This window comes from Maniola jurtina, chromosome 14 (genome assembly GCF_905333055.1).
Source record: "Maniola jurtina chromosome 14, ilManJurt1.1, whole genome shotgun sequence".
Taxonomy (NCBI): Eukaryota; Metazoa; Arthropoda; class Insecta; order Lepidoptera; family Nymphalidae; genus Maniola; species Maniola jurtina.
Window position 1 is genome coordinate 4,767,804 of NC_060042.1, and position 20,419 is coordinate 4,788,222.

General features: G+C 36.1%; 1 protein-coding gene across 1 annotated transcript in view; it reads left to right on the forward strand.

The window, feature by feature from the left end:
• The window catches only part of LOC123871770 (Down syndrome cell adhesion molecule-like protein Dscam2), a 56,584-nt gene extending 36,165 nt beyond the window's left edge, over positions 1 to 20,419 (forward strand). Inside the window, exons 21-34 of the mRNA XM_045915707.1 lie at positions 1,194 to 1,264; positions 2,820 to 3,063; positions 7,099 to 7,280; positions 8,388 to 8,511; positions 9,106 to 9,235; positions 9,980 to 10,161; positions 10,624 to 10,800; positions 11,736 to 11,965; positions 12,499 to 12,811; positions 14,029 to 14,257; positions 17,218 to 17,324; positions 18,137 to 18,286; positions 19,533 to 19,604; positions 20,282 to 20,419. Coding sequence (XP_045771663.1) covers positions 1,194 to 1,264; positions 2,820 to 3,063; positions 7,099 to 7,280; positions 8,388 to 8,511; positions 9,106 to 9,235; positions 9,980 to 10,161; positions 10,624 to 10,800; positions 11,736 to 11,965; positions 12,499 to 12,811; positions 14,029 to 14,257; positions 17,218 to 17,324; positions 18,137 to 18,286; positions 19,533 to 19,604; positions 20,282 to 20,307 — 2,237 coding nt within the window. The 3' untranslated portion in view covers positions 20,308 to 20,419. The remainder of the gene's footprint in view (positions 1 to 1,193; positions 1,265 to 2,819; positions 3,064 to 7,098; positions 7,281 to 8,387; positions 8,512 to 9,105; positions 9,236 to 9,979; positions 10,162 to 10,623; positions 10,801 to 11,735; positions 11,966 to 12,498; positions 12,812 to 14,028; positions 14,258 to 17,217; positions 17,325 to 18,136; positions 18,287 to 19,532; positions 19,605 to 20,281) is intronic.

Sequence of the window (20,419 nt, forward strand, 5' to 3'; positions counted from 1 at the left end):
AATACTTCAACGGTATTTTCAATAGAGTATTTAGTAAAGTGGTCGGTTAAATAGTTTTTTCATTGCGTAGCAACTCCGTTGCATTAAAAATATTAAATAGCATACCTGATTAATGCAAACATGGCATGCATAAAATATTCAAACACAATATTATGTTATTAAAACAAACACAGTCTGCATACATTATTTCAATAACGAGCAATGCGTACTTTAATTAAAAATTCTTGATTTAAATAATCACACTATAATTATAAAGGCGAAAGTTTGTATGTGTGTGTGTGTGTGTGTGTATGTTTGTTACTCCTTCACGCAATAACCAGTGGACGGATTTGTATGAAATTTGGAATGGAGATAGATAATATCCTGGATTAGCACATAGGCTACTTTTTATCCCGGAAAACCAAAGAGTTCTCCCGGGATTTCGAAAAACCTAAATCCACGCGGACGAAGTCGCGGGCGTCAGCTAGTAATTATGATAATTATAGTACAGATCCTTAGTAATACCTATCCTAAAACCATAGTAACTAAAAATGTTTTAAATAAGTATCTAATTATACCCTTTATTTAGTGACTAATATTAATTATTTGTCTTTTTGTATAAATTATTTTGTACTAAAAATCCCGGGATGAAGTCCCGGGTCTGCGGTACCCGGGACTTCATCCACGTGGATTTAGGTTTTTAAAAATCTCGTCGATCCTTTAAGTTTCTGCGATAAAAAGTATGATTTATACCCGTTACACTCGAATCAGAAGTATTGTGCGTCTTTAGAGTGCAATCTATGTCTCTTCCGAATTTCGTCAAAACCGGTTCAGTGTTGATCCCTGAAAAGTAAAGGACAGACCGATTTTTACATTATTTTATTACATTGGGTAGTACCTAAGTATGGATGTTGAAAAATATTGCGTCTTGAAAAATTTTTATGTGAACGACGTATTTTTAATCGACTTTCAAAAAGGAGGAGTTTTTCAGTTCGAAGCTTTTAAAAAAAATTAAAAGAAATGCATAAAAGCCGATTTATTTATTTTTATGTATATTCATTTATATTATAGAATATACAGGGCATTTTTATTACATTCAGTGCCACAAAAACTAGTGGGTTTTACAGAGCACTGAATATATATGCATTTAATGATATCATTTCATGTGTAGCATAAACTTCGTCTCGGTGTAATAAGTCCTTTGTTTGTACAAGCACCCGGAGGAGTGCCCCGCGACATCACAGTTCGCGCACTCCGAGCTCGAGAACTTCAAGTTACGTGGCAGGTGAGGGTTGAGAACTTGTATAGAAGCTAACTTTGCATTGTATAGAACTTGTTTTGTTTGCATAGCACTATATTAGTTCTCTAAGCGGCAACTTGACGCTTAAATATCGGTGCAGGTGCATTAACATTTTACATAATATGCGCTGTGGTGCGATTATTAGGGGAGATGATTGGAGTTGATAAAAGCTTCCTAAAAATGTAAAAATTATAGGAAAAATTAAAGCTTCTAACCAGCACAGTTAGAAAAACAAGTTTAGTTTTGCGGCTCTAATGAAAGCATTTGTTTTTGAATCATTCGATTAATATAACCAAGTACCTACCTATTTATTGGGCGAGTTCAACTCGGGCTTACTTGACCAACTTTTTTTTCATGTAGCTAAAACCGTAGAACATTTTTAGACATAATATGTACTTTCAACTTTTATCAACACACATTGCCTAAAAGTCGAAGTTTTGTAGTGTGGTTTTCCCATTCCAAAATCGATGGGTTTTCCTATATTCCCTGAAGTTGTCTAGATACTTTAGAATGTCAGGTCTAAGCATTAACCTATTGACTCAAGTAATTTAGCTCTTTCTATTTAATTAATATGTAAGTGTTATTGATTTTTCGGAAAAAGAACAACCTATTCCCTACTTTGGTTAAATCACGACAGTCTAAATTCATCCGAAGGATTGTTGTTTTCAATTTACAGGAAGCATATAATATGTTATATCATGAAGCTTAGTACCCATGATAATATTAAAACAATAAGACACTCAACGATAATGTTTGTTATTTTCATAACATCTAAAAATATCTACCATCTAACATCTAAAAGAAAAGGTCCGAAAAACCGTCTTATCCAATTTTATACTTTCTGCTTTCAACAATGGTTTAAAGAAACGCCAACGTACCTACTTAAAAGAAAACCGAGAAAGGATACAGCTTTCAAACAAATAGTTTTAAAAACTATTTTTTACAGTTAGCAAAGTAAACCTGGATGTTGAGGTGATTTTTAAAAAACTCCATTCTGTTACTTTTACAGAAGATTTTTCCAGTTTTAATTAAAATATAGTTTTACAAGTCTGAAAGAGAACAGAGGGAGAGTTTAGCTTTCATTTAAAAATATGACAATGTGGAATTTAGTTTAGTTAGGATTTTTATAAAAGCGTCATAACATTTTATGACTTTACTATAAAAAGCTTTCATTGAATCTTAATTAGTGTTTCTCTTAGCTTGATAAGTAGGTATGTTAGAATTGTTATTTAATACTGCCAGTAAGCTAATATTGCAGTTCCACGTATTGCTGGACAAAAATATGCGCTACCCAGCCTATGAGATGCTTTCGTTTCACTTTTTGTGAGTTAACTTGCTTAGTGAAGCTTCACTTCAAAAATAACCAACTCCTCAATCTATAAAAGGTTGCCTGGTAGAGATTGCTCTAAGCAATAAGGCCGCCTTTGCACACAATTGTTTTCTCTGTTTTCTTCTTTCTGTGTTGTGTTCCTTTACATGTGTTTTTGTGTGCAATAAAGATTTCTATCTATCTATCTATAAATAATTTTGTTTATCCCAGCCCCCGCCAAGAGAAACGTGGCACGGTACTCTACTAGGCTACACCATCCGATGGTGGGAAGCCTCCGAGGAAGGGAAGGGCGCGTCAGAGGCTGGCTCAGAAAGTGGAGCCAGCGCAGACGCTACTAGTACAACACTACGAGGCTTGAAAGCGGCCACGAGATATGGAGTCACTGTCAGGACTTACAACGCTGCTGGTACAGGGCCTTTGTCACCGCCTCATTATCGTCATACCTTGGAATCACGTAAGTACCTAAAGCGACTAAAGGGCCTTTCATCATCATCATCATCAACATTTTAAACCTATTGCCGGCTCACTAATGAGCATAGATCTCCTCTCAGAACGACAAAGGCTTAGGTCTTGCAAGTGCAGCAAATTGGTAGACTTCACACACCTTTTAGAAGCAAAATAATGCAGATAATAGTAGGTATGTTGATAATGTACCACCTCCATTGTGTACCTACAAATGTATTTAACAAACAATTTAGTGCGATCTAATCAGCCTGTGAGAGTAAATAATGATGCATTTTGTGGATACATGCTAATCTGACAATAATATGGCATTGTAATTACAGTTTATTCTCTAATTCACTTAATAATGTTTGTATCACTAGCAACCATAGCAAAACGCTGAAATGCTATGCGATACAACGACTAATGACCTCTATCAGAAAATAACCTACCTTATATATTACAAAGTGACCTTGAAAGGGATCAAACTTTTAATCTCTTCTAAAGTGTAAAGGCATCGCTCAGTTAAAAAGACAAAGTTAATCCACTGTCAATAGTTATGCTAAACATTTTCCATCCCAAATATATTGTAATTTATGTAAAACTTTCGCTGAAGGTAAAGAGCGCATCTGCAAAGTTCGCAACCTCAGCGCAAGGTTGCCTATCAGTTTTCTATAGGAAAATGCTTAGAAATTATACGACCTACTTCCCACTTCTCCGTAGAATCGCAAAGTTTGAAAACTTACCGACAACCGATTGCAGCGTACGGAGACACGAGTTGGGTAAAATTGATATTTCAACAGGCCAACCGTCGAAGTTAAGCAGCTTTAGTGTGACGACCACACTCCCGTCCAGATTGGCTAGGACTATCTCGCTATTGGCCAAAATGCACAGTTGCAGCAAGAATACCATAAATCTAGCCAATCACAACAATTGCGATTGTAGCAATATGATAATCAAAACTTTCAGGCTAGATTCTATAAAAAACCAGCCAAGTGCAACAGTGCTAACTAAGAAAGTATTGTAATTCCTCTTTTCTAACACGATATATCATAAATTAATAAGTTGGAAGATTAATTTTTTGATCTGAAAAACATTGCTTTATTCATAGTTATTAAAGTTTAAAAAATAAACAAAATATGTACTTATAAATTCTGTCGTAAATCATGAGCCTTGTTATAAATAAGAAGAATATTTTCGTATTCTGTCCCTAAAAAGTTAAACAAAACTTTTAATGGGAGCGGAAAAAAACGACTTTAAGAAACAAGACTCATTTGAATATGTAAATAAGAAGAACGAGTATGTACTTTAGAAGTCCAATAAAGGAACTTCTCCTTACTGACACTCGTGAGTTCGTCCCCGCTACGTGAATATATTATTCGGTATGGGCCAAGTGAAATGGCATTATGAATAACGCCCGGGAATAAAAATTACAAGTTGTAATAATTGTAACTTAACAGGGCTCTCTCCGTCACTTAAAATTCTGCCGAAATTTTGCAGACATATTCTAGAAACTAATATCTGTGCCTGTGGTGTTTTAGATTTTTCTAAAAATATGTTGTTTTAAAATTACAGGGGCTCAAAGATTTGTATGTGAATTTTTAAGACCGCGTAACTTTAAAACCGAATATTTTAACAGAAATCTGGAAAACCAAAGGCATAGATATTAGTTTCTAGAATATGTCTGCATTTCATGGACTTTGGTTGCTTTATATTCAAATGAAATTGGAACTACGTTTGTATGAAGCGAGTGACGGAGAGACCCCTCTTAATATTCAATTGCCAAGTAAATAATTAACAGAATAATTTCAGATATTTCAAATTATAGAAACAAAAATTATTCTTATGTTAAAGATAATTGGATATTATATAGTCAGCAATAATATAAACTATTAAGTGTTTATAAAAATAATCCCAATCTTTATTCATATTGCTTAGCAATATTTATAATCGCTTTGCCCGTAACATATTCAACGTTTCTGTCCCAAAAACTGCTATCATAAATTCCCCCATCAAAATGCAAAATGGCTTAATTGAAGCGTGGCCTCCACCGATCCAGGTCAAACGGATCGGAACAAATTGATAGCACTTTTATGCGATTTTAACTGACTTTTTATTGTAATTTTACTTTTGGGAATACAAGGTCTAAAAAAAATGTTAGTGAATCAACTATGTAGTTATGCATAATGGTTTGTTTTTCATAGCCAGAGGCTAGGCAATTACAATTTATTGGTTCGAATATCTAGTTTTTAAATAAAACATTTTTTAAATGCGCTGACGTTATAACAGAGTTGTTATTTGTATTCGTGTGTTTTTTTCGAGAAACTAAACATTTTATTTCACGACCTTACTTACCTACATTGGTTCATATAATTTTGATTTATTTATTCAAAGTCCTTATTTGGTATTTTAAAGTGTCTTGTCAATAATGATTTCGAATAGTAAAATAATGTTAGTAAATTTTAATATTTGCAAGGAACATGAATACCAAGGCAAAATATTCAACTTTTGCTGTTAAAAATTTAACTACTTCGTGCAAAACCTCTTTCCCCAAACACTAAGCTTTAGGAGTCTGCATTTTAAAAGAAGTTAGCGAACTGTTCCATTTAATTACTTTGTAACGTACAATTCTCTACTTTACTGAAGTCTGAAAGTTCGCTAAAGCAATAAAGCCTGAAATCAGAAAACGCGAGACGAAAACTGCACGACTGAAAGACCGACTTTATGTCCGTACCTAATTGTGTACAATTTGTCATCGCTTGCCATTTCAATTCAATTCAATTCAATTCAATAATCTTTATTGCGAATTTGGGTTAGTTTACAGATCTTAAGACTATTATTGTTAGGTGCTCCAAATTCTACCTTTCGGTATGCAATAATACAATAACATAACTAGTCATGAATACAATCTTGTCATACCATTATAAATATATAATATTCTAATTATTATTATTACAATTCATTAAACATTAATAGATTCAAAATTATTTTTAATATGTACCTATTCTAATCAACTTTAATTCTACATACAGTATATATTATTATTTGATGTCAATATTTTTAGTGTAATAGGAATTATTATTTTACAAATCAATTATAGTTATAATTAAATAGTCTAATCTAATGTGCCAACATTTCATTTATCGAGTAAAAACATTTATCTATGAGCCATGTAAAAAGATTCTTTTTAAATTGTTGGAGGGGTAATACCCGTAAGCCATTGACGGCCACATGCAAAGCGCGCTACGCAGTTTTAACGCATTTAAATACAATTTTATTTAATTTTATTAAAAAGGCGCACAAAACAGGTTGCGATAATTATGAGAACAGCGAACAGGATTGCAGTATATAATATAATAAACTACGATACTTAAAATGTGTTAAAATGTGTGATATGTGTGCGTAACATCGATAAATGCAACAAACAATTACTAGCTTTGTGCGCGATTTTGTCCGCGTGATATAATTTATAGCACTCGAGGATAATATTATAGAATCCTAAGACTGCTAAAACCCACGCTAGACAAGCTCCCGCCACGCGTTCTGTTTGATCCAGCTTTAACTACCTACAGCAGTTAGTGCTGCCGTTCTTAACTCTTTTATTCGCGTTTTGTATGAAAGAGTCGCTGTAAATTTTTTATGTCAATGACCTCGTCCGAAATAACTAGAACCTTGCAAATTGTGCCCGGCATAATGTCCAAGGTTTCCGCAGTGCTACAAATGATAGAATTTAAAAATGTAGCATGAAATCTTGTTATGAGAGGAAATTGTATCAATTTTCTTCTGTTATAATGAATACTTGGGCGTTACTAATCATAGTTTGACTTCCCTGGCGTGGCTCTAATGCGTTTGTGCAAAATGTCGGAAAAAAACCCGAGTACGGAACCCTCAGTCCGCGAGTCTGACTCGCACTTGGCCGGTTTTTTTTTTGCGGAATAAAGCGTCAGGTGCGTAATAGGTGCATAGAGATCCTTGGGCATTCCAAATTACTTTTGCAGGGTTCTCTCCAGTGTATTTAGTATATTGTCTTTATTATGTTTTTCTATAGCACCAACAGGAGGGCCGGAAAATCTTTCGTGTACCTCAAGCAGCTCTACATCGCTGCGCGTGTCATGGCGACCACCCAACCCTGATGCAAGGGGAGGACAAATTACTCACTACACATTGCAGTATACAAGGCGAGACTCGGACCCTTTGCAACCGACCCAAGATGCCCATTTGAGAGTACAGGTAAAGTCTTTTTCCGCATCGTATTCCTAATTGTAGCCGCATCATTACTAGTAAGTACTTTTTAGTCCTCAAATGCATCTACCGTAGCTACTTGCTGAGGATTTTTAATATACGTGTAAATAGCGAGCAAATGAGTAAGCGGCTTAATTCTTTTAGGTAAGTAATTACCGCCGCCCATGAAAATTTGCAGAACCAGAGACACCGCCATATATCGTCATACTTACAGTTCGATGAATCTTTCCAATAGCTAGTAGTATCGAACAATGATTTCCAATGACTGTCAACCCAATCAAAGGTGTAAACACGTATATTCAAACATCTCAATTTGGTTAATGTAATTACATACCTACTGTGAGCTAAAGCTTATATTATACTATAGGTATAGCTTCCTAAGGGTTGTGTTCAATTATACTTACTTTACCCAAACCGTACCTATTCATTTCGTATCTACAATTTAACTTGAATCAAATGATAAGGATACTATGCTTGGATACAACTAGTTACGTAGGTACCTACTCGTAAGTTGTAGGTACACAATATGAGGAAGTACTACCTACCTATTATTTTAGGCGTTGATTCCATTGTAACAGTCTACAGTTCTCAGATCAGTTCAATATTACACGTTCATTAAACCTAAAATTCGAAATGAAAAAAAAAACTTTTAGAAAGCCCGACTTCCAAATTCACTACAAAATTGAAAGAATAATTTTTGTTTCCACTCGGAGGTGTGTTGAAGTCGGGCGAGCGTAGCGCGTTGATTTCTAGTTTCTCTTTATGCTAGTTAGTTGCTTGGTATCTACAATATTAATAATAATTGCAGCATCAGAATTTAGGAGTTGGATCGCGAACTTCCTCTAGTCTAGTCTAGTCTATGTAGCATTTTCGTCCGTACAAACTCAATTTTTCAGACTGCCTGCACCATATCTATGGCCTGCACAGACCTTTACAAATGATGTCCCTAACCCCTTTTGCGGGTCATAGTAGAGCCCGAATAATACAATAACTTGTATTAGAACTTCTTTATCCAAATACTGAAGTAGTGTAGTATCATTAGATAGAGATAGTAACTATGCATTTAATAAGAACGTGGATATTACTTTGTACCAGGGTGAAGAAGCAACAGTATCCCGTCTGACGTCATTCGCTGAATATGAAATTAGAGTGCGGGCTCATAACGCTGCCGGTGACGGTCCTTTGTCCGCGCCTCAAGTTTGCAAAACTGATGAAGATGGTATGTATCCGGTAACCTCAACAAATCCATATCCATACTGATATTATACCTGCAGAAGTAACTGTCTATCTGTCTGCCTGACTGTTTGTCTGTATCCTTTTCACTACTTAACTGCTGAGCCTATTTTGACGGAAAATCAGAGAGTTGGATACCACGGGAATTTTCAAAAACCAAAATCCACGCGAACGAAGTCGCGATCATCTATCTATGTATATATTGCTAATCTATACTTCTATACTAATATTATAAAGAGGAAACCTTTGTATTTTTGTATGTTTGTATTGAATAGGCTCAAAAACTACTGGACCAATTTCAAAATTTCTTTTACCATTACTTAGAGGGATTCTTCCGAATCCGTATAGGCTATATTTTATCCCGGAAAATAGAAAAAATAAATGTCCACCCGTGCGAAGCCGGGGCGGGTCGCTAGTAAATTATATTAGAGTTACCAATTTTGAATGTAAAACCTGACCAGAAATATAAAAAACTTGCTTTGGGGTGCCACTAGTACATATATATGGTCTATGATCACTAACACTCTTTCGCATTTATAATATGTATTAGAGTATGGATGGATTATTAACATTGTCGCAGTACCCAGCGCGCCAGGTGGCATGAAATTGATTGCCCTCAGCGAACGGTCATTGAGAGCGTCCTGGCTACCACCCCTGGAGCCTAATGGAAGGCTTACCCATTACTCCCTCTACGTGAAGGACCTGTCTGGGTATGTACTCAATATTTTCAGAATTTGTTAGCAGTACAGTCAGCAACAAAGTTAGGGTTGCACTCGTCCATAGTCGCTTGTACTGGGTGCAAATCGGGCGGGTACATCGTCATCATCACCCCATAGCCAGGCTCGAATCGAAAATCGATAATAAACTTGCTATTTTTGTGAGTTTCCTGTTGCATATTTATTTTTATAGCTGTCCCAAAAACGACAGTCAGTGAATAAATTACCCTATGATTTTTATTACGGTACTTTTATATCCTATTTTCGAAGCTTAGACAAAATCGATAACTAATACACATTATATGATTCGTTTGATATGTATTAAAATTAAATTTTGAATACCTACGCAAGCACTACATATTAATTAATTTGGCCTGTGTTTTTGAACTGCCTTTTAATTAAACAAATTTCAAATTTCATCATAAACATAATAAGCTTTTGTGCGATGTTCTATTTAATTTGGCATTTTCCCAATTAAAGTTGTATTAAAAGCCACTTTTGATTTAAAATTTAATAGCTGGAACTAATTTCATTGAAATTCCATGTTTTTCATTAAAAAATGAACCTATTTCGTTAGAGGAAATAAGGATAGAGAAATATTTTGAAACCAATAGATATTGTAACTAATTATTATAAGTTCTATATTATTATACTTGTTGGCTCTTAAGACTCTGGCCTAAGTAAATATTAAATAATGACGGAAACAAGAAAATGGAAAACATTATTGCATTACCATAGATCGCAAGAGCCAAACATAACTCGAGTCAATGCATGCACGGATGGCGAAGGGACTGTGGAGTGCATGAGACCATTACGAGGACTTCGCGCTGGAAGAACTTATGAAGCTTGGGTTCGGGCTTCTACTAATGTTGGGGAAGGACCGCCATCTGCTGTTGTTGCTTGTCAGACTAGTGCATTGGGTAAGCACTTCACTCCAACTTAAGGCCGTTCTACAATACTTGCGATGCGACATCGCGTCGCGTCGCATGACCTAAATGTACTGGGCACGACGTCGTCCTTGCAATGCAACGTCGTACTACAAGTATTGTGGAAAGACCCTTTCTTTGCCAACAATCGTTATTCGAGGAATTCTAAAAAGTTTATATTCGATATGCTTAGATTTCACTGTGTAGTATTGATGAAATTACTAATATCAATGATTTACCGTGTGAATTGCTGTAAAAATAATGATTGATTTATTGCTTGACTGTTAGTTGTAAATCAATTTTTTTTGCAGTTTACAGTAAATCAGAATCAAATATTACTAAGATCAAGTTTTTACAGACATATAGCTGCAGTTATTTTCCTTAATAATATAGTGCTTTTTTAAACACATGTTAGATTATTTTATAGAAAATTATGCTTAACTTTCCATTTTGTAGCACCAGCTCGTATCTCTTCGTTCGGTGGCATAGCTGTTGGAGCGGCCGGAAGCTCATTGTCTCTACGATGTGTAGTCGGAGGAGTCCCACCTCCTGCTAAAAGATGGCTACGAGCAGGAACCCAGCTGCATCCTAGATCACTATTCCATTTGGATGGAGACGCTCTACTTATAAGAAGTAAGATCAACTTTTTTATCTAATTACACGACTGCCCAAAAAAAGGAGTGTAATGTTGTGTGGGTTCATGTTATAATATTATGTAGTAAGTTTGATTATTCCACCATAACTTTTCGATTTAGATATAGGGTATCGTTAGATTCTTACACCATTCTCAAGTGAAAAATCGAGTTTAAAGAGAATTATTTGGCGAGTGTATGGCGCCATTTTCAAAATTTGAAAAAAAATACTTTTTAAGCAGGGCAGTCGTGTTTTTTTAACTATGATTTGTTTTCATTTTACGTCCATCTCTAATTTTTCAATGTATTTTCAATAAATAATGACATCGTCTCATGGTCATAACTAAAGTTGCATAATTACTTTAATAAAACCTTATATAATATTTTTTTAATAGAAAGCACACTATTAATAACCTCTAGAAGCTATTCTGTAAACTTGTTGTTGAGACTTGCGGCTGATGAAATTAGGTGTCGTTATTGGTATAGCCGATCAATAACTCATTTACTCAGCTAATAACATCGGCGTGAGTAACTTAAAATAGAGTTTACATCTAGCTTATAATTTGCTTTAATCCGCCAAAATAGGCAAATCTCAGGATCAGGAGATGTAGACTTCACATTGCACAATGTTGCAAAGTCTTGCGAAGTGCACTTTGCAATAAGCGTTGTGGGTATACAATCTGAAGAGGCTCTGGCGTCGAAGTGAAAAGTACCTCGCGGTGTTCTGTGTTGGTCGTGTGTATTGCTTGCTTTTCCTGCTTCTTTAGTAGCGGAAGGGTGGGCGGCGTATATAGCATTCTGCATAATATACCATACAGATTTGTCTGTTTTGGCGGCTTATAGCAAATTAAGCTCGTAGTTCCATGTATAACATGGAATTCCGCAAAGTAACGCCTGCTCTATCCAACAGAGTTTACATCGTTTTACTCCTTTTAGGTTTAGAATTATCACATGCAGACAATTACACATGTGTGGCAGAAAATCCACATGGTTCAGACTCCGTTACATGGCGAGTTTATGTGTTGAGACCACCTACGCCTCCAGGACTAGCGTTAGTTGAAGCGAGATCCAGGGAATTAGAGTTGGAGCTTCGACAAGCCCCAAGAGCTCAAGGCCATGCCTTGCCGAAGGCGTACACCTTGCATTGGAGGCTTGCTGCTCCAGAGGTATGTTAGAATACAGTCATTTATATACTGAGAAATCATCATCATCATGATCAACCTATCACCGGCTCACGAATGTGCACAGGTCTCCTCTCAGAATGAGGAAGTAAATTTACAATTTTTTAAGTAAATATAGTGCTAGGCGCCCTCCAGCAAGATGGATCGAGGATGTAAAGAGGATCGGGAAATCACTGGATAAAAAAGTCGAGGTGCGATTTCACTCTTTAGGAAAAGCCTATTTTCAGCAGTGAACGACCCGCTGAAAATAGACTGAAATGATAATGATGATTTCAGTTTTACTTAGCTAATACCTTTGCCAAAAGCAAGAGGTAGAGAATAAAATTCATTTTAGGTCATATAATAGCGAAATCTCTAGTCATAATAATACCGTAGAAGTTGTTGAAGTCATGTTGAAGTGTAGTTTTTCGATTGTCTGTGAGGAATATAGATATGCCTTTACATATTTTACAATCTTTATTGGACTTCTTCAATTGAAATTCTTCAATATAAGATTGATGACGTAAATATATTTTTAGGGTGAATGGCGAATACAATCAGCAAGTCCCGGACCAGTTATACTAACAGGTCTCCGATGTGGATCAGCGTATAGGGCATATGGATCCGCAGGAGGAGCTCCAGGTGCTGAAATATCCATTCGTACATCTGGAGGACCTCCCACTGCCCCTCCAGATACAAGATGGATCAGGGCAAATGCAACTCATGCAAGATTCGATACCAGTATGTGGTCTGATGGGGGATGTGGACCAGTTGCATTGAAGCTTGAGTGGGGTGGCACTGGAGTGAGTGGTGCAAGGGATGTTCCCGTTGGTGGTGAAGTTATTTTAGGAGGTAAGTTACTTTAAATTAGATATTTACAGTCTTCTTCGTTTGGTGTGTCTTCTATCAAAGATTGGCGGTCATATTTTCAAATTGAACTTTTGACAATGGAGTTCTAAATAGAAGTTCTAAAGAGTTAGAGCCTCAATAGCTCAACAGGTTGAGGAGCCGACTGAATTCCGAAAGGTCGGCGGTTCAAACCCCACCCGTTGCACTATTGTCGTACCTACTCCTAATACAGCTTTGCGCTTAGTTGGAGGGGAAAGGGGAATATTAGCCATGATTAACATGACTAATATTCTTTTTTTAATAAAAAAAAAATAAAAAATAAAAAAAATACTGACCAGATACTTTTAGGTATCTAGGTAGGTATTTAGGATTGGCGCAGGTTCTTCAGCCAGGATGTTTTTATGATATTTAATTACAATAAGTTGTGGTTATTCGGTCACGATGATTTGAAAATTTAGGTTCCGTAAAGCGGAATTATTATTGACTAGCTTATACCCGCGACTTCGTTCGCGTGGATGTAGGTTTTTTAAAATTCCCGTGGGAACTCTTTGATTTTCCGGGATAAAAAGTAGCCTATCTGCTAATCCAGGGTATAATCTATCTCCATTCTAAATTTCAGCCCAATCCGTCCTGTAGTTTTTGCGTGAAGGAGTAACAAACATACACACACACACACACACACACACACATACAAACTTTCGCCTTTATAATATTAGTGTGATGTGATGATTTACCTCTTAATCCGCGGGAAAATTGTTTTCATACAAAAGGCTAAACTGAATCACACTAGTCTAGTATACACTGGTTATGTAATGGTCTTAAACTAACTGAAGATAATGTTCAAGTGATGGTGACAAGGTGACCTTGTTCTTATTTTACGTAAAAAGCTTTGCTTCAAAAAAGTTATATTTTCTCCGTAATGTGTGTGATAACTTGATACTTTTCACTTATAGCTCGTTCACACAGGCTTCGTAAGCGTAGACGTAGCATGTACCATTGCGTTATAATGTATGGAACTGTATGAAACAGTGCACGCCGCTTGCGTAAAGCGTGGAAATATGCGTAACCCGGTGTGTTAGGGGTTTACGCGCGTCACTACGCACGTGTTTACATGTACGTGCTGCATACGCAATTGGTGTGAATCGACCTTTAAGGTTGACCTATCATTACAGGCCTGAAGATTGTAAGGTTTGTTTTCAACCCTATAATTATTTTCTTAGGGTTATCACCAGGAACGAGGTATCGCGTAGCAGCTCGAGCGTCAAACGAGGCTGGTTGGACGAGAGAAGTGTATGAGTTTATGACAACCCCTGCTGAGGGCAGTTACGCCGAGGAAGTAGACGCTCCTTTCCCGGCAACTGCGGGGGAACTGGCCTTATTGCTGGCGTTATGTGCTGCATTGTCACTTGCAGCACTTACCATACTAGCTATTCTATTGAGAAGAAAAAGGTGAGTTGTATGCTTATTTTAGTACTGTTAATAATTATAAATAGAACCCCCTTAACAATAAGGCCTGGGGGTATGGGCGACTATTTTTTCCAGGTTAGTGTAGTCGCTTCCATCTTCACGGTATTCACCATCATAGTGAGATAGCAGCTAAGCAATCACAACAAAAAAATTAACTTGATAAATGTAGAGAAAGCTAAGAAAAGGAGATGTCTATCGATAAACTGCAATTATGATGGTGAGCTTTACATGGGCAATTGTTTAAACAATTGTTGCTCGGCAACACGTATGGATCGATCTGGAGCAAAAAGTGGAGCAATCTGGAGCAATTATTTCGCATAATATTGCCGAAATATTTAGGTATTGCTGGGTATTGCAGTAAATTGCTTCATGTGGTCGCGACGTCATAATTGATTAAATTAAACTTTTTGTATTTTTCATTTAGGTACGAGTAAGATAAATCTATGGCATTATTGAGGTTTACATCGTTTTAAGTTTTATGCTTATTAATTTTTAAAATCTACAAAGATTTTTCTTGATACATACCTACTTGTAATTATGGTGATCATCTCTTATACCGTATATCCAACCCTTTTAACCTAGTTGTGACTTTTATGAATGTTATTATATCCAGAGTGGAATGATACTGCTCTCTATAAATAGGTATTATAATACTCTTCTCGTAGCCTTGCGAGAGTTTTAATTATGTCATAAAATGGAGCATTTTAATTGTAACGTAATTATTATTATGAAAGGCAATTCACATAACTTATGGCTATAAAATCATATTATATTAACGATCAGTATTATTTCATTACTAAATGTATTTTATTTTATTTACAAAACCACTTTGTTTTCCATTCTTAATTTTGGTTTGATCGCACTATAATAATAGGATTAGGTATTATTACACTCATGTAAAACTCTGCATCAAACTGAGTAACCTTATATTGAGTTAATTTCAGTTCGAGGCAAACTAAAGCTGCTCAAACGTAGGTATATATTTTTGGCTCAAACTCTTATACCTAGTCTGCTCGACCGTCTCTACAAAACGCATGGTTCTTTGAGCCCGATAAAAACTAAAAACATTATAATTCTATGAAACTTGCCTCAGATTGAGGCAGACACTTAACTTGAACTGCCGCAGTTAGGATATTATCTAAAAGAAAATTAAACAAAAAATAGCGCATAGAACAGTAAAGTGGAAGTATGTTTTGAATTCCCTTAGAAGACATATTGAACCCAAACAAAAACGCTGACAAAGTGTTATTAAAATGAGGCCTCAGGATCATGGTAAAGTGTCGATTTTTTTTTGCAAGAAAATAAGATATTTTCTGTCAGCGGAGTGACAAGGAGCTGACGGAGGATTTCTATCGAAAATTCGATAGAATTTCATCTCGTTCAAACGCAGATTTCATTATTGGAAATTCAATTTTAGGATTATAGTAATATGCTTGGGTACTTTCGTGTTCAAAAATTGTAATAAAACTAGATAAAGGAACTTTGCCTGATATTCGCTGTTTGATTTTATTTGAAGAGGAATATAAGCCTTTTTTCTCTCCAACTAATTGTATAAAGCTAGTACTAGAAAAAAAAGTGAGGGCAGGGTTTGAATCATCGACCGCTCAGATTTTAGTCCACTTCATAGCCATTTAGCTATCTATTGCTTTCCAACTTATACTATCGCGCATTTATTTATTTTATTTATATTTATTTATTTGTTTATAAATACTTGATATTTACGCTTATGGTGGAAACATAAACTCTCTTGAGTTTTTTTGTAATGCATAATTTAGATTTTGCTAAACTACTAAATACTTACAAGACTAGGCCACGTAAATAACCAGTTTTTTTTTTCAAACTTTGTAATTAGGAGTTGTGAAAAAAAAATCGAAATGCTAAAAATATATTTTAGATTTTCAGTTTTGATTGGAAACGGCAAATACATTTTCTGAAGTTTTTTTATTATGTATGTGGATAATTTATTATTAACATTGTTTGTTTTGAAACGCTAATATTTGATTTTTAGATCCCTTGGTGGCAGACTTGAATAAATCTATCCTCCTCACATTTTAGCTTGGTATTATACCTCTGTAGCGTTGTGGTGTTTATAATTAATGAAGTCTTAAGTGCACGACTTCACGTTTTAGCTATTTTTCCTTTATTTTAAAGCGCAGTGGCTTATTTATTCTCTTCATTAAGAGATTCCACTCCCACTAAGGTATTAAGGGGCTTTGTCTCTGTACATTTACTTCATAATTTTGCGAGATGATCCCGCCTTTAATTTGGGTCGGTAATATTTTAACTCGGAGAACTAAAATGTTTTATTAAGGACTATCCTAGGGGCTTACGACTTGACACTATCTTACATGGATATCACCCAAAATTTATCTTTTCCTTCTCTATTGCGACAAACTTATTAGTTCTTGGGTACGTTCTAAAATTTCTTGCTGTTCTAAAAAACCTGAGACACACAACTAGGTACATGATATTATGACGATATATTAAACGCGCGCGTACAAGTGCCGACTATTATTAATGCGAAAGTGTGTTGGTTTGTTCTTCAATCACGCCACAACAGAGCAATGAATTAACGAGAATTTTCATGGATATAATTTAAAGATAGCTTACACCGCGGGACCGACATAGGCTACTTTTCAGCCGGAAAATCAAAAATTTTAAGAAGCTAAATCCACGTGGATTAAGTCGCGGGCATCATCTAGTATTTTATATAGTGCCACCCGCCCTCGCTGTCATCCAAGGCAGCAGTCGGCACAGTGTATTATCGCCTCGCTTCCGCCGAAGCTTCCACCTCACTTCCCGCTGTCGTTGGGACCGTGGCCTTACACTTAAAGCTTTTGTTTTTATCACCATTCCAGAGACACGTGCACGAAAAAATCTCGAGAAACATAATAGTGTATTTTCCTAAAGTTTTTTCCTCAATATTCGGTCTGTTTTCTTAGAAGTGACGGAGCGGTGGCTCGCGTGATCACCAACAATGACAAGCCCAGCTGCGGGACGTATCGACCGCCGCCCCACCCCACACCGAAGCTGCCTCCGGACCCACCAGGTAAAGTACGATAAAGATGCAAGCAAACTGTTCTGTTGTACGCCATGACGTGACGCCACAACTTACACAAGTTTAAAAAATCATTAAACTCTATGGTCCTGAGAAAAGCATATTATACAATCGAATATTATGTAAATGATAAAAGAGCGTAGATTTGACCTGCAGCTTGCTCCAGCAATGCGCGGGACCTCAATTACTTTTATACATGGCATAATAATTGTATATCAAAATCTTTCTAAAAAAGAGAGCAAACCGCCAAATTTTTTTTGCTGGTTCTTCTCGGTAGAAAAGGCATTCTGAACCAGTGGTAGATGCTCTTGACGATTCAAAAGAACTTGTAAAAGTCTAATTGAATAAAAATAATTTGAATTTTGAATTTTTTGAACTACTGCGTCACGTTGCGGATTCGAAGTCTGAATACATTTTTTAACAGTTCTATTTAGTGAAAATTCAAACACATTGTATGTATCCATGCATCAGCCGTTTTATGCTGGACCTGGACCCTTCCGCGCAATCTTGGCCGCAAGGATTACTTATTTTCCGAGGACCGAGCATGTGCATGGCATCTGCCTATTGTGTTGTGCTGCAGAACTGATATTATCTAACTGGTATCACCTGGTATAAAGTATAATATAATAGAATTGGATATTGGTGAACTTGGTTGTTCAATTTCTGAATCTGTTCACATAATCGGGAAGATGGAGGATCTGTCAAACCAATTATTGTTATAATATATTATTATTATATCTATAACTTGTTTTTTTTTTTAGTTGCTATATGAAATATTTAAAACAAACTTCGTCCCGGAACAGATGTATACGAAATAAGTCCATACGCAACATTCGCGGGCGGCGACCAGCTGGGCGTGGGCAGCGGGTCGCGCGCGTACACGTTGCAGCTTCGCGCGCTCGCGAGGCACGAGGACGACGCCGCACCGCCCTCACATCCGCCGTGTTGCGATGGTAAGCCCAGAATCACACAAAAAAATCGGTCAAGTGCGAATCAGACTCACGCACCGAGGGTTCCGTACTCGGGTAATTTTTCCGACATTTTGCACGATAATTCAAAAACTATTAAATACATAAAAAAAAACTGTTTTAGAATATGCAGGTGATATTGATAACCCACTTGGTAGTTACACACAGTTCCATATTATGATACTCCACTTGATATAGTTGGTTGGACAGACAGACGGACAGACAGACAGATATAAGAGTTCCGTTTTTCCTTTTGAGGTACGGAACCCAAAAATCGATCAAGTGCGATTTATAGAGCGCACTTTGACTTTGCTCAGACTTAAGATTGAGTTAAAACGAGACAGATTTATGTGAGAGTCATACGTCTGTCTCATTTTAACTCTGTCTTAAGTCTAAGTAAAGTCAGAGTGCGCTCACCCTAAGAGTTCCGTATCAACGTAAAAAAATAACACTTTTTATTTATTTTTAATTGACATAGCAGCTATTTTGTAATTTTTATTATTTGTGATTAAACCCATTCTCTGAAAATTTCAACTCTCTATCTAATACGGTTGCCGAAATACCAGAAAGATCTATAGATATGCACTTACTGCTGCTATCAGCGCCATATTGGCGAAAATAAAATTGCTTCAAAAACAGCTCCAGCGTGTAATAGAGGTCTGTGTAAAACTATGTGCGTAGGCACCTCATATTAACTCGTCACTAGGCATTCTAGTATAATTAGTATAATAGCATTGAACTTAACTGTCCAGTAAAGCTCCGGTTACATCTCAGATTAACAAAGACGCATCGCAAGCATTGCAAGTGTCCAGTCAACGACCTGAAGCATTGTGTGTCGATGGATTTACATTTCACCATTCGATTCGACAGAATTGCATTGTTGTTGTTGTAATGCCGATTACATTACTAGTAGGTAACATACTAAATATGAAGATTAAATTAAACTTTTTATAACTCCCTATTTAAAAAAATTAAAGACGACCTCAAACTAAGTATTTATAGGTATTATCCAAAACTATCGATCCATCGCGGTTTTACACGGGTAACTTGAGAAGAACTATTCTATTATACATTGTTTTCTTGTAACATCAACTATTTACGCAGCGAACGTCATGGAAGCTCTGAAATGGGACGATTTTTTCAAACGTACAAGAAGTAGTAATTATTTAGGAAGCTGTAAGCCTAGTAAGGACGGACTAAATCAAATATTAAAAATTGATTTTGTTCACAGAAGAAACGTGTGTGGATGCGTGCGAAGCTCAGCGCCGCAGAAGACGACGAAGGCACTACTGCCCAGATCATGGTAAAAAAATTATAAATACGAAAGTGTGTCTGTCTATCTGTTACCTTTCAAGGCCCATCCGTTTAACCAGCTTTGTTGAAAGCTACAGAGCTTAACATTCCAGAGCCGACACCTATGCTACTTTTTGTGCTGAAATGTATGTTTATAAATTTTCTAAAACATGTTTGCAGTGCCCGGCAGGAAAAATATTATACATCGAAGTTCAAAAAGAGACTACGGTCTCGAAGAACGTTGTCTCTGTCGTTGAGACAGACGAAAGACATAGGTATGAGTAACAGAGACACTCTACGAAGCCGAAATCTCTTTCTAAAGTTCGATGTATACATACAATATTTCCAGTCGGGCACTGTAAAAATATATGACTAACAAGTTACATATTTTCATACGATTTTTTAATGTGCTAAAAAGGATTATAATAGTAATGAAAACAAATTATACTTAAACAAATTATACAGCTATCCTGCCTTATGCCATCAAAGAGTTCCAATGTTCACTTTCTATTTCCATTAGGTATTAGAGACACTCAATGGTACCATAATAATCAACTATTGTTATCCAAATTAAACGTGTCTGCAAACCACCCGATCGGACGATTGGAAGTTACCAATTTCGACTAAATGAAAACAGACGAAAGTCAAATTAATAAAAATCTTTTAATAACATGTTTTTCTCCGCAGGTTGCTCACAAGACTCAGGGAGTTGAGAAAACACTGCCGAATTGTTTAGTGAAAATATCTAGTCAACATAATTAGAAAATTCAGTTATACATATTAATATGTATACACAAATTTTTACAATAATATTGTCTATTTATA